The 13,541-nt window shown below is 39.5% G+C and overlaps 1 protein-coding gene across 14 annotated transcripts in view; it reads right to left on the bottom strand.

The window, feature by feature from the left end:
- SCMH1 (Scm polycomb group protein homolog 1) overlaps positions 1-13,541 on the bottom strand; it is a 212,997-nt gene that overhangs the window by 152,159 nt on the left and 47,297 nt on the right. For 10 of the 14 annotated variants that reach the window (XM_020914690.2, XM_020914699.2, XM_070468350.1 and 7 more), the window contains one exon: positions 11,546-11,623. The exons of the other annotated variants lie outside the window; for them this stretch is intronic. In XM_020914690.2, coding sequence (XP_020770349.2) covers positions 11,546-11,570 — 25 coding nt within the window. In that variant the 5' untranslated portion in view covers positions 11,571-11,623. Of the gene's footprint in view, positions 1-11,545; positions 11,624-13,541 lie in introns of those variants that run through there. 14 annotated transcript variants of the gene reach the window in all.

The raw sequence follows: 13,541 nt of genomic DNA, 5'->3' as shown, positions 1-13,541 counted from the left end.
ATGGAAGACGGTACAGAGATTCCTTAAAAAACTAGGAATAAAACCACCATATGACCCAGCAATCCCAATCCTAGGCATATACTCTGAGGAAACCAAAATTGAAAAAGACACATGTATCCCATTGTTCACTGCAGCACTGTTTACAATAGCTAGAACATGGAAGCAACCTAGATGTCCATCGACAGATGAATGGATAAATAAGTTGTACATACACACAATGGAATATTACTCAGCCATAAAAAGGAACGCCTTTGAGTCAGTTCTAATGAGGTGGACAAACCTAGAACCTATTATACAGAGTGAAGTGAGTCAGAAAGAGAAAGATAAATACCATATTCTAATGCATATATACAGAATCTAGAAAAATGGAACTGAAGAATTTATTTACAGGGCAGCAATGAAGAAACAGAAATAGAGAATAGACTTACGGACATGGGGAGAGGGGAGGAAAGGGTGACACGTATGCAAAGAGTAACATGGAAACTTACATTAACATATGTAAAATAGATAGACAAAGGAATCTGCTGTGTGGCTCAGGAAACTCAAACAGGGGCTCTATATCAACCTAGAGGGGTGGGATGGGAAGGGAGATGGGAGGGAGGTTCAAAAGGGAGGGGATATATGTATACCTATGGCTGATTCATGTTGGGTTTGACAGAAAACAACAAAATTCTGTAAAGCAATTATCCTTCAAATAAAAAATAAATAAATTTTTTAAAAAAGAAAACTAAGATCACGGCATCTGGTCCCACCACTTCATGGCAAATAGATGAGGAAACAATGGAAACAGTTCAGTTCAGTTCAGTCGCTCAGTTGTGTATGACTCTTTGTGACCCCATGAACCACAGCACACCAGACCTCCCTGTCCATCACCAACTCCTGGAGTCCACCCAAATCCATGTCCATTGAGTCGGTGATGCCATCCAACCATCTCATCCTCTGTCGTCCTCTTCTCCTCCTGCTCTCAATCTTTCCCAGCATCAGGGTCTTTTCCAATGAGTCAGCTCTTTGCATCAGGTGGCCAGAGTATCGGAGTTTCAGCTTCAACATCAGTCCTTCCAATGAATATTCAGGACTGATCTCCTTTAGGATGGACTGGCTGGATTTCCTTGCAGTCCAAGGGACTCTCAAGAGTCTTCTCCAACACCACAGTTTAAAAGCATAAATTCTTCAGCACTCAGCCTTCTTTACAGCCCAAGTCTCACATCCATACATGACCACTGGAAAAATCATAGCCTTGACTAGATGGACCTTTGCTGACAGAGTAAAGTCTCTTCTTCTTAATATGCTGTCTAGGTTGGTCGTAACTTCCCTTTCAAGGAGCAAGCGTCTTTTAATTTCATGGCTGCAATCACCATCTGCAGTGATTTTGGAGCCCCCCAAAATAAAGTCAGCCACTGTTTCCCCATTTATTTGCCGTGGAAACAGTGAGAGACTTTATTTTGGGGGGTTCCAAAATCATTGCAGATGATGACTGCAGCCAAGAAATTAAAAGACGCCTGCTCCTTGGAAGAAAAGCTATGACCAACCTAGACAGCATATTAAGAAGCAGAGACATTACTTTGCCAACAAAGGTCCATCTAGTAAAGTTATGGTTCTTCCAGTAGTCATGTTATGGATGTGAGAGTTGGACTATAAAGAAAGCTAAGCGCCAAAGAATTGATGCTTTTAAACTGTGGTACTGGAGAAGACTCGAGAGTTCCTCGGACTGAAGACTTGAGAGTTCCTTGGACTGCAAGGAGATCCAACCAGTCCATCCTAAAGGAAATCAGTCCCAGATATTTATTGGAAGGACTGATGCTGAAGCCGCAACTCCAATACTTTGGTCACCTGATGGGAAGAACTGACTGACTGGAAAAGACCCTGAGACTGGGAAAGACTGAAGGCAGGAGGAGAAGGGGATGTCAGAGGATAAGATGGTTGGATGACATCACCAACTTGATGGACTTGAGTTTGAGCAGGCTCCAGGAGTTGGTGATGGACAGAGCAGCCTGGTGTGCTGCAGCCCATGCGGTTGCAGTCAGACACAACTGAGCGGCTGAACTGAACTATGTGTTAATATACGATATTTGTCTCTCTCTATGACAGAATTCACTCTGTAGAATAGGCTCTAGGTTCATCCACCTCATTAGAACTGACTCAAATGTGTTCCTTTTTATGGCCAAGTAATATTCCATTGTGTATATATACCACTGCTTTTTTGTCCATTCAACTGTTGATGGACATCTAGGTTACTTCCATGTCTTAGTTATTGTAACTAGTGCTTTGATGAACACTGGGGTACATGTGTCTTTTTTGATTATGGTTTCCTCAAGATATATGCTCCGTAGTAGGATCGGTGAATCACATCATAATTTTAGTTCTAGTTTTTTAAGGAATCTCCATACTGTTTTCCATAGTGGCTATGTCAATTTGCATTTCCACCAACAGTGCAAGAGGGTTCCCTTTTGTCCACATTCTCTTCAGCATTTATTGTTTGTAGATTTTTTGATGATGGCCATTCAGATCGATGTGAGGTGATACCTCATTGCAGTTTTGATTTGCATTCCTCTAATTATGAGTGATGTTGTGCATTTTTTCTTGTGTTTATTAGCCATCTTTATGTCTTCTTTGGAGAAATGTCTGTTCAGATCCTCTGCCCACATTTTGATTGCATTGTTTGTTTTTCTAGTATTGAGCTGAATGAGTTGCTTGTACATTTTGGAGATTCATCCTTTATCAGCTGTTTCATCTGCAAGTTTTTTTTAATCCTTTTCTGGGTTGTCTTTTGATCTTGTTTATAGTTTCCTTTGCTGTACAAAAGCTTTTAAGTTTAATTAGGTGTCATTTATTTATTTTTGCTTTTATTTCCATTACTGTAGGAGGTGGGTCATAGAGGATCTTGCTGTGATTTATGTGAAAGAGTGTGCTGCCTATGTTTTCCTCTAAGAGCTTTATACTTTCTGGCCTTATATTTAAGTCTTTAACCTATTTTGAGTTTATTTTTGTGTATGGTGCTAGAAAGTCTTCTACTTTTATTCTTTTGCATGTAGCTGTCCACCTATTTTTATTACATTTTCTTAAGATTAATTTAATTGGATGATAATTAATTTACAATATTGTGGTGGTTTTTGCCATACATCTACATGAATCAGCCACAGGTGCACATGCAGCACCCCATCCTGAACCCCCCACCCACCTCCCTCCCCACCCCATGGCTCTGGGTTTTCCCAGAGCACTGGCTTTGTGCCCTGCTTCATGCATCTAACTTGCACTGGTCATCTATTTTACATATGGTAATATACATGTTTCAATGCTATTCTCTCAAATGATCCTACTCTCGCCTTCTCCCACAAAGTCCTTAAGTCTGTCCTTTACATCTGTGCCTTGTATATAGGGTCACCATTACTGTCTTTCTAAATTTCATATACATGCGTTAATATACAGTATTGCTGTTTCTCTTTCTGACTTACTTCACTCTGTATTATAGGCTACAGTTTTTTCTACCTCATTAGAACTGACTCAAATGCATTCATTTTTATAGCTGAGTAATATTCCATTATGTATATGTACCACAACTTCCTTATCCATTCATCTGCTGATGGACATCTAGGTTGCTTCCAGTCCTAGCTACTACAAACAGTGCTGCAATGAACACTGGGGTATATGTGTCTCTTTCAATTCTGGTTTCCTCAGTGTGCATGCCTAGCCGTGGGAATGCTGGGTCATATGGCAGTTCTACTTCCAGTTTTTTAAAGGAATCTCTACACTGTTCTTCATATTGGCCCAGAACGACTTATTGAAGAGGCTGTCTTTTCTCCATTGTATATTCTTGCCTCCTTTGTGAAAGATAAGGTGCCCATAGGTGTGTAGGTTTATCTCTGGGCCTTGTATCTTATTCCACTGGTATATACTTCTGTTTTTAGGCCAGTACCATACTGTCTTGGTGACTGTAGTTTTGTAGTATAGTCTGAAATCAGGAAGGTTGATTCCGTCATCTCCATTTTTCCTTCTCAAGACTGCTTTGGCTATTCGGGGCCCTTTATGTTTCCACACAAATTGTGAAATTTTTTGTTCTACATCTGTGAAAAATATCATTGATAGTGTGATAGGGATTGCACTGAATTTGTACATTGCTTTGGGTAATACAGTCATTTTCACAATATTGATTTTTCTAATCCAAGAATATGAAATATCTCTTCATCTGTTTGTGTCACCTTTGATTTCTTTCATCAGTGTCTTCTAGTTTTCTGCATACAGGTCTTTTGTCTCTTTGGGTAGGTTTATTCCTAGGTATTTTAGTCTTTTTGTTGCAATAGTGAGTGGGATTATTTCCTTAACTTCTCTGCTTTTTCATTGTTAGTGTATAGGAATGCAAAGGATTTCTGTGTACTTTACATCCTGCAACTTTACTATATTCACTGATTAATAATTTTCTGATGAAATGTTTAGGGTTTTCTGTGTATAGTATCATGTCATCTGCAAATAGTGAGAGTTTTACTTCTGCATTTTCTTTTTTTTTTTTTAATGTAAATTGGTATTTTTATTCTCCAATTAAAAAAGTGTGTTGTTCATTTTCAATTTGGATTTATTTTATTTCCTTTTGTTCTCTGATTGCCATGAATAGGACTTCCAAAACTATGTTGAATAATAGTGGTAAGAAAGGGCACCCTTGTCTTGTTCCTGAACTTATAGGAAATGCTTTCAGGTTTTCACCAGTGAGAATAATGCTTGCTTTGGTTTTATTCTATTAGGTCTTTATTATGTTGAAGCAGATTCCTTCTATGCCTACTTTCTGTAGAATTTGTATAATTGGGTGTTGAATTTTGTCAAAAGCTTTCTATGCACCTGTTGAGATGATCATATGATTTTCATCCTTCAGTTTGTTGATATGGGGTATCACATTGACTACTTTGTGTATACTGACACATCTTTGCATCCCTGGGATAAATCCCACTTGATCATGGTGTATAATCCTTTTAATGTGTTCTTGGATTCCATTTGCTAGAATTTTGAATTTTTTGCATCTATATTCATCAGTGATAAGCACCTGTAATTTTCCTTTTTTGGTGGTATCTTTGTCTGCTTTTGGTATTAGGGTGATGGTGGCCTCATAAAATGAGTTTGAGAGCTTTCCTTTCTCTGCTGTTTTTTGGAAGAATTTGAGCAAGACAGGTGTTAGCTCTTCTCTAAACTTTTGGTAGAATTTGCCTGTGAAGCCATCTGGCTCTGGGCTTGTGCTTGTTGGAAGATTTTTGATTAGTTTCTATTTTGGTGCTTGTGATTGGTCTGTTCATGATTTCTGTTTCTTCCTGGTTCAGTTTTGGAAGGTTGTACTTTTCTAAGAATGTGTCCATTTCTTCCAGACTGTCATATTATTGGCATACAGTTGCTCATAGTAGTCCCTTATGATCCTTTTTATTTCTGCGTTGTCTGTTGTAACATCTCCATTTTTGTTTTCATTGATTTGAGTCCTCTTCCTTTTTTCTTGACAGGCCTGCTAGTGGTTTGTCAATTTTATCTTCTCAAAGAAACTGCTTTTAGTTTTATTCATCTTTGATATTTCATTTCTTTTTATTTCTTCTCTGATCTTTAAGATTTCTTTCCTTCTACTAGACTTTGGTTTTTTGTTGTTGTTGCTGTTGTTCTTCTTCTTTTTCTAGTTGCTTTAGGTGTAAAGTTGGGTTGTTTGACATTTTTCTTATTTCCTGAGGTAGGCTTGTAGTGCTATAAACTTCCCTCTTATAACTGCTTTTACAGCATACTGTAGGTTTTGGGTCATCATATTTTCATTGTCATTTGTTTCTAGGTACTTTTTAAAATTTCCTTTTGATGTCTTCAGTGACCTGTTGGTTATTTGGAAGTGTGTTGTTTAGCCTCCGTGTGTTTGTGTTTTTTACAGTTTTTTTCTTGTAAGTTATATCTAGTCTCATACATAGTGCTGTGTTCAGAAAAGATGCTTGATACAATTTCAATTTTCTTAAATTTACTGAGCTTGATTTGTGACCCAAGATGTGATCTATCCTGGAGATTGTTCCATGTGCACTTAAGAAAAATGTGTATTCTGCTCTTTTGGGATGGAATGTCCTGAAGATACCAATACCATGTGGGTGGTCTAATGTGTCATTTAAGGCTTGTGTTTCATTTAGTAATTTTTTGTTGTGATGATCTGTCCATTGGTGTAAGTGGGGTATTAAATTCCCCTACTATATTATGTTACTGTTGTTTTCCCCTTTTATGGTTGTTAGCATTTGCCTTACGTATTGAGGTGCTCCTATGTTGGCTGCATAAATATTTATAATCTTTATATCTTCTTGGGTTGATCCCTTGATCATTATGTAGTGTCCTTCCTTATCTCTTGTAAAAGTTTTTACTTTAAAGTCTATTTTGTCTGATATGAGTATTGCTACTCCTGCTTTCTTTTGATTCCCATTTGCATGGAATACCTTTACCCATCCCCGGACTTTCAGTCTGTGTCTTTAGGTCTGAAGTGAGTTCTCTTACAGGCAGCATATACATGGGTCTTGTCTCTACATCCATTTAGCCAGTCTGTGTTTTTTGCTTGGTGCATTTAATCCATTTACATTTAAGGTAGTTATTGACATATATGTTCCTACTGCCATTTTCTTAATCATTTAGGGTTTGATTTTGTGGTCTGTTTCTTCTGTTGTGATTCCTGCTAGAGAATTTCTTTAGCCTTTATTGTAAGGCTGGTTTTGTGGTGCTGAATTCTTTCAGCTTTTGTCTATAACGCTTTTGATTTCACCATCAAACTTGAATGAGGTCCTAGCTGGGTAGAGTAATCTTGATTGCAGGTTTTTTTTCCTTCATCATTTTTTTTCTTTCACTTTAAACACCTGCATAGTTCCTGCTGAAAAATTAGCTGTTAGTTTTATGGAGATTTTGTGAATGTGTGTCTGCTAAGTCGCTTCAGTTGAGTCTGATTCTTTGCAACCCTACAGACTGTAGCCCGCCAGGCTTCAGGGGGTATTCTCCAGGCAAAAATACTGCAGTAGATAGCCATTTCCTTCTTCAGGGGATCTTGTCAACCCAGGGATCAAACCTAGGTCTGCTGCATAGAAGGCAGATTCTTTAACCTCTGAGCCACCAGGGAAGCCCTGGGATTCCTTTTTATGTTATTTTTTTTCTTTTCCCCTTGCAGCTTTTAATATTTTTTTCTTTGTGCTTAATTTTTGTTAGTTTGATTAATTTATATGTATCTTGGTGTTTTTCTCTTTGGATTTATCCTATATGGGATTCTCTGGGTTTCCTGGACTTGGTTATTTCCTTTCCCATTTTAGGGAATATTTTTTCTTCATTTTGGGACCCCTATAATTCAACTGTTGGTGCATTTAATACTGTCCCAGAGATCTTTGAGACTATCCTCAGTTCTTTTCATTCTTTTTTCTCTATTCTGCTCCATGGAAGTTATTGAGGGCTTCCTGGTGACTCAGTGGTAAACAGTCTGACTGCAGTGTGGGGATCCTAGGTTCAATCCCTGGGTCCAGAAGATCCTTGGAGAAGGGAATGGCAACTCACTCCAGTATTCTTGCATGGAGAATCCCCATGGACAGAGCAGCCTGATGGGCTACAGTCCATGAGGTCACAAAGAGTTGGACACAACTGAGTGGCTAACACTTTGATGACAGTTATTTCTATCATTCTATCTTTCAATTCACTGATCCATTCTTCTGCCTCAGTTATTCTGCAGAATAACTTATTGACTTCTTCTAGAGTACTTTTCAGTAATTGCATTGTTTGTCACTGTTTCTTTATTTCTTCTAGGTCTTTGTTAAATGTGTTAAATGTTTCTTGTATTTTCTCCATTCTATTTTCAATATTTTGAAACTTCTTTACTATCATTACTCTAAATTATTTTTCAGAGAGATTGCCTACTTCCTCCTCATTTATTTGGTTGTATACTTTTTACCTTGCTCCTTCATTTTCTGTTATTTCTTTTTTTTTGATGGGTGGGACTGTGTTCCTGTCTCACTAGTTGTTTGGCCTGAGGTTTCCAGTAGTAGTGTTTGGAGGCAGTTAGAGCCAGGTCTTGGTATTGAGATACAGACCTCTGGGATCCCTTACTCCGATTAATATTCTCTGGAACTTGATATTCTCTGTTACTCCAACAGTGTAGTGGGGTGTGGGGGAAAAAAAGAAAAAAAGGCAGAACAATAACAAAGTATAAAAAAATAAAAACTCCTGAAGGGTAAAACTGGACTTCAATAGCAATGAGAGAGAAGAAAAGAGAAACAAAAAAGTACACACACACACACACATATATATAAAATAAAAATGAAAATAAAGAGTGAGTAGAATAATAACAAAGATTATAAATAATAAAATAAGCTTAGAAAACTAACAGAAATAGTAGAAAGAATAAGAATATATATGAAGCAAGCACTGGAGGGTAAAACCAAACTCTACTGGTAAATAGTAAAAACCCAAAAGGCAGAAGAAACCTTGGCTGTGAAGGGCGGGGCTTAGATGGTGAGTGGCTCAGGTGGTGGGAATGGTTAGGGGGAGATGGGATTTAGGTGGGGGTGGGATCCTGACTTAGGACCTAAGCCTTCAGAAAAAGCCCTGGGTGGGGTTGGGGGAGGCTCAACCCAACTGAGGGGGCCTCTGCAGTGCCTCTGGCTTTGGGGTGTGTAAGATAAGGACCAGGTCCCTAGGAGGCTCCCCAGGGTCGAGTGGGTGGCACAACACTAGATGGATTTCCCTCTCCTCTATACTAGAGGGATCATCCCCTGGCTGCCCCTGCTATATCTCCCCTCCCTCCTGTACCTGCAGGACCTACATGGGCAGAGGGTATCCTTGGAGGTGGCCCTGGAGGACAGAGGGGGCCCCTGAGGGCAGAGTTGGTCCCCAGAGAACAGAGGGCTCAGCCTGGAGGGTGGAGGGGGCTGAGAGGGAGGGGGGCCCTGGAGGATGGAGAGGGCCCCCAGAAGTAGGAGGGAACCAGACGGTAGAAAGAGATCCTGGATGGGGGAGAGCCCAGGCTAGGGAGCAGACAGGGTCCCTTGAGGAGTGAGGAGGCCCACAGAGGATGGGTACCCTAGAGGGTGGAGGGGGGCTTCCAGATGGCTGAAGGCTCAGCCTGGAAGGAGGAGGCGGCCCTGGAGGCTGGAAAGCCAGGAGGGGGCTCTGGATGGTGGAGGGGGCCCTGGAGAGTGGTCCAAGGGTGGAGGGCTCGGCCTGGGAGCCTTAGGAGGCTTCCCAGAATCCATTGGGTGGCAGGACACTAGGTAGTTCCCTGCTCTTATAACCCAGCAGGAGCCTCCCCACACCAGCCCACCTTTTTTCCTCCATAAATGAGCCTCCCTACTCCCTCTTACATCCACAGGATCCACCCAGGCGGAGGGGGGTCCCTGAAGAGCGAAGGGCTCTTTCAGAGGGTAAAGAGGGTTGGGGAGGGCAGACAAGGCCCCAGAGGGCAGAGGCCCAGGCCCTTGGGTCCCAGAAGGCTCCCTGGGGCCAAGTGAAAGCAGAACCCCAGGGGCTTCCCCAGATCTTCTGATCTCATCAGATGTTCCTCCCCCTCCTAGAGGAGCAGGTGCACTCTACCCAGCACCCAAAGGCGCCCAAGCCACTCCCAGTGCCAAACTACTCTTCCCCCCACCCCAGTCACTACTAAGTGAAAGGGGAACCCCAGGGGCTTCCCCTAGTGGATCCTCTGATCCCTGAGGGATCCCTATTCCTCTCAGGTGAGCAGGCACGCTGCTTCGCTGCTTCCAGTGACCAAAGGTACCCAAACCGCTCAAGGCACCAAAGCCACTCCACCTCCCCCAGCAACCACACAGTTGCTGGTCACCAGGGTTCAAGTTTCCTTCACTCCCCCTTACCCGGTTGTTCCCAGGGCTCCTCCCTTCAGCCTGCCCACAGGAGGTTCCCCACTAGCACCTGGTGAATATCCTAGGTGTGGGGAGACATGCCTCTCTGTCTTCCCTCACCCCAATCTTGGGTCCACCCTCAAAGCGTTCTTGACATTTCATTTCTTCAACACACTTCTCTGACAAACTGGATTAGAGTGGAACTTCACTTGGCATTCCTACTACTATGGCTGTTTTCATTGCATTATGATGCACACTCATGCTTCACCAATTCACATTCCTCTTTGTTTCATACCTCTTTTCAAAACCTATCTTGTAGATCAGGGAATAGAAAACAGCCAGAGGGGAAAAAATTTCAGTTTTATGGGATACATGGTTTCTGCTACAACTACTCAATTCTGCCATTGTACAATGAAAGTAGCCATACACATTAACGAATGGACATGGCTATATTCCAATAAATCTTTATTTACAAAAACAGGCAGCTGACAGGATTTGGCCTATGGACCATAGTTTACTGATCCCTCATCTAGAAGAATCTTCCCTAAATAACTTTGCCTAGCTGTGATCACTCCATTATTCTACTTCAAAATACATGTATTATATTCATTTACAAATAGTTGTAAACTTCTGAGTATTTTTATGTGGTCAGTCTCTCACTTAGAATACTGTACAGATTCTTTAAGGAAAACTGCTATTTCATTCAAACCTAAACCTAAGACTAACACTGAGTGTTAAGAACATGAAGACAAATAAATCCCAATCTATGCTCACAAAGAACTCACAAAAAACAGACTAACAGGACAGACAGCAACTCAAATACACAATTATAATATAATGTGATTTTTGCTATAAGAGAGATTTGCTATACAAAGTGCTCTGAGAAAAGCAAAAGGAATGATTGACTTTGCTTGGGGAGAGGAGGAAAGCTTCACAGAAGACTTGAAGTTGAGATAGGACTGTCAGAAAAGAAATGAATAGATATTTGAGTTAAAGGAAAAGTAGTATAAAGGTACTAAGACATGGAAATGGATTAAGAGTATGGATAACCACCAGCAGCTACTATAGATGGAAAGGGGTAAGGGAAGCTACGGAGACAAATGACAGAAACGGAAGAAGATGAGAATACAAAGGAAAGTATCAGCAAAGAGTGCCATTGGCCACAATAAGACAATGTCATACACATAATCAGGAGTCTGGATCATTCTAGAGATTGTATTTAAATATTTAATATCATGATCTGATGTATTAATAATATTTTATACCCATAAACAGGCTTTAACTTTTTCACAGACTATCATGTATTTTATTTTTAATGTTCATATAGCTTCCATACTTACATGTCTACTAAATTCTAATAATGATCATGAACTTATGAGGTAGTAAGAAGAGTAAGATTTAGAGGCAAAAAGATTCAGGACTAAATCTTGCAATTTATAGGAACAACATGTTGAGTAAGTCTCTTAATCTTTCATTGTTTCCACAGAACAGGAACAGCAACAGTCCCTGTTTCATAAGATTACAGAAAAGACTATTTGAGACAATTATGTGAAGAGTACTTTGTAAAAGAGCTGCAAAATGACACGCAGGATTTGTGAAATTGCAGGATAAGTTGGTAAGAAAGGATGAGATATTTTTATTTACTTGAACAGCTTTTTGTGACACATACATTCATTCACAGCCTAATAGAAGATAGCTCTTCATTTCTATCACATATAAGTACAGGTTCTGACCTTTTCGAGGATCTGATTTTTGCATGGTATCATCAGCTATATCAAATAGGAATTTCCTCCTTAACAAGATGGAGAAATCTAGAAGCAAAAGATTAAAAAAAATTAGAAATGTGAACAATTGTAGATCAAAGACCTGCAATAAAATTAGGTTTTAATCAGAGAAAACCAGCAGGCTGAACACCCAGAAGGGCTTTCCATGGGCAGTAATTTAGTTAAGTTTCCAATTTCCAGGATCCTTCCCTCAGCTTTTTGAGTTCAGAACCCTGATTCTGTTAAAAACAGTAAAGACTTTTCAGGGCATTAATAGGTCATTTTAAAAAATAATGGATAAACTAGAAGGTTACTCTATTAATTCACTGTGAGATATATAACAGCCATATAACCAAAGTATTGTACAATGAAAACTACAAACATCACTGAAAGAAATTGAAGAATCAATGAAGTATGAAGACATTTACATTCATGAATTAGAAGACTAATGTTAAGACAACAATACTACATAAAGATCTACAGACTCAATGCAATCCCTATCAAAATCCCAATGGTGTTTTTCTGCAAAAATAGAAAAAGCCATCCTAAAATTCACATGATATCTCAAGGACCTCTAATAGCTTAAACAATCTTGAAAATGAAGAATAATGTTGGAAGACTCACAATTCCTGGCTTCAAAACTTACTATAAAGCTATAGTAATTGAAATAGTGTGTGTGTGGGGGGGAGGGTACTAGCAGAAGGACAGGCACACAGACCAACAGAATAGAGAGCTCAGAAATAAACTCAAATATATATGGTCAAATGATTTTTAATAAAGGTGCCAACACCATTCAATGGGAAAAGAATACTCCTTTCCACAAATGATGCTAGGAAATCTGGATACCCACATGCCAAAGAATGAAGATGAACCTTAGCTTACATTGTATATAAAAATTAACTCAAAATGTATCAAAACCAAAACTTAAATAGAGCTAAAATTATAAAACTTGTAGAGAAAACAGAAGAAAATCTTCACAACACTGAATTTGGCAATAATTCTGGAATTTGACTTCTAAATCTCAGGCAACAAAAGGAAAAAACAGACAAACTGAACTTCATCAAAATGAAAAAGACTGTGCATCAACGAACACTATCACATGGATGAGAAGAAAACCTACAAAATGGCAGAAAACATTGGCAAATCATTTATCTGATGAGGGACTAATTTCCAGAATATGTACAGAACTCCTCAATTCAGTGACAAAAAAAAAAAAAGAAAGAAACCCTCAAATAATCCAACTGAAAAATTAGCAAAGGACCTGAATAGGTATTTCTCCATTTATCTATGTGTGAGTGCTAAGTTGCTTCAGTCATGTCCAACTGTTTGAGATCCTATGGACAACAGCCCACCAGGCTCCTCTGTCCATGAGATTCTCCAGGTAAGAACACTGGAGTGGGTTTCCATGCTCTTCTCTAGGGGATATTTTGGACCCAGGGATTAAACTCACATCTGTTACATTTCCTGCATTGGTATGCAGGATCTTTACCACTAGTGCCACCTGGGAAGCCTCTATTTATCTATACAGATGGCCAATAAGTACATAAAAAGCAACATCATTAATTATTAGGAAAGTGTAAGTTAAAGTCACAATGAGACACCACTTCACATCCACTGGGGTGGTTATTATGAAGAAAAAAAAAAAGAAAAATCATAAGTACTAGCAAGGATATGAAGAAATTAGAGCCCTTGTGAATTGCTAGTGGAAATGAAAAAATGGTGCAGCTGCTGTGGAAAACTTTAAAAAGTTAAACATGGAATTACCAAATGACCCAGTAACTCCACTTCTAGGTATATTCCCCAAAGAACTGAAAACAGGGACTGAAACAGGTACCTGTACACAAATGTTCAGAGCAGCATTATTCACAATAGCAAAAGGGCAGAAACAATCTAAGTGTCCACCAATAAGTGAATGAATAAATAAAATGAGGCTTATACCTACAATCAAATACTATTCAGCCATAAA

This window comes from Odocoileus virginianus, chromosome 5 (assembly GCF_023699985.2).
Source record: "Odocoileus virginianus isolate 20LAN1187 ecotype Illinois chromosome 5, Ovbor_1.2, whole genome shotgun sequence".
Lineage (NCBI taxonomy): Eukaryota > Metazoa > Chordata > Mammalia > Artiodactyla > Cervidae > Odocoileus > Odocoileus virginianus.
This window is presented reverse-complemented; position numbering and strand designations above follow the sequence as displayed.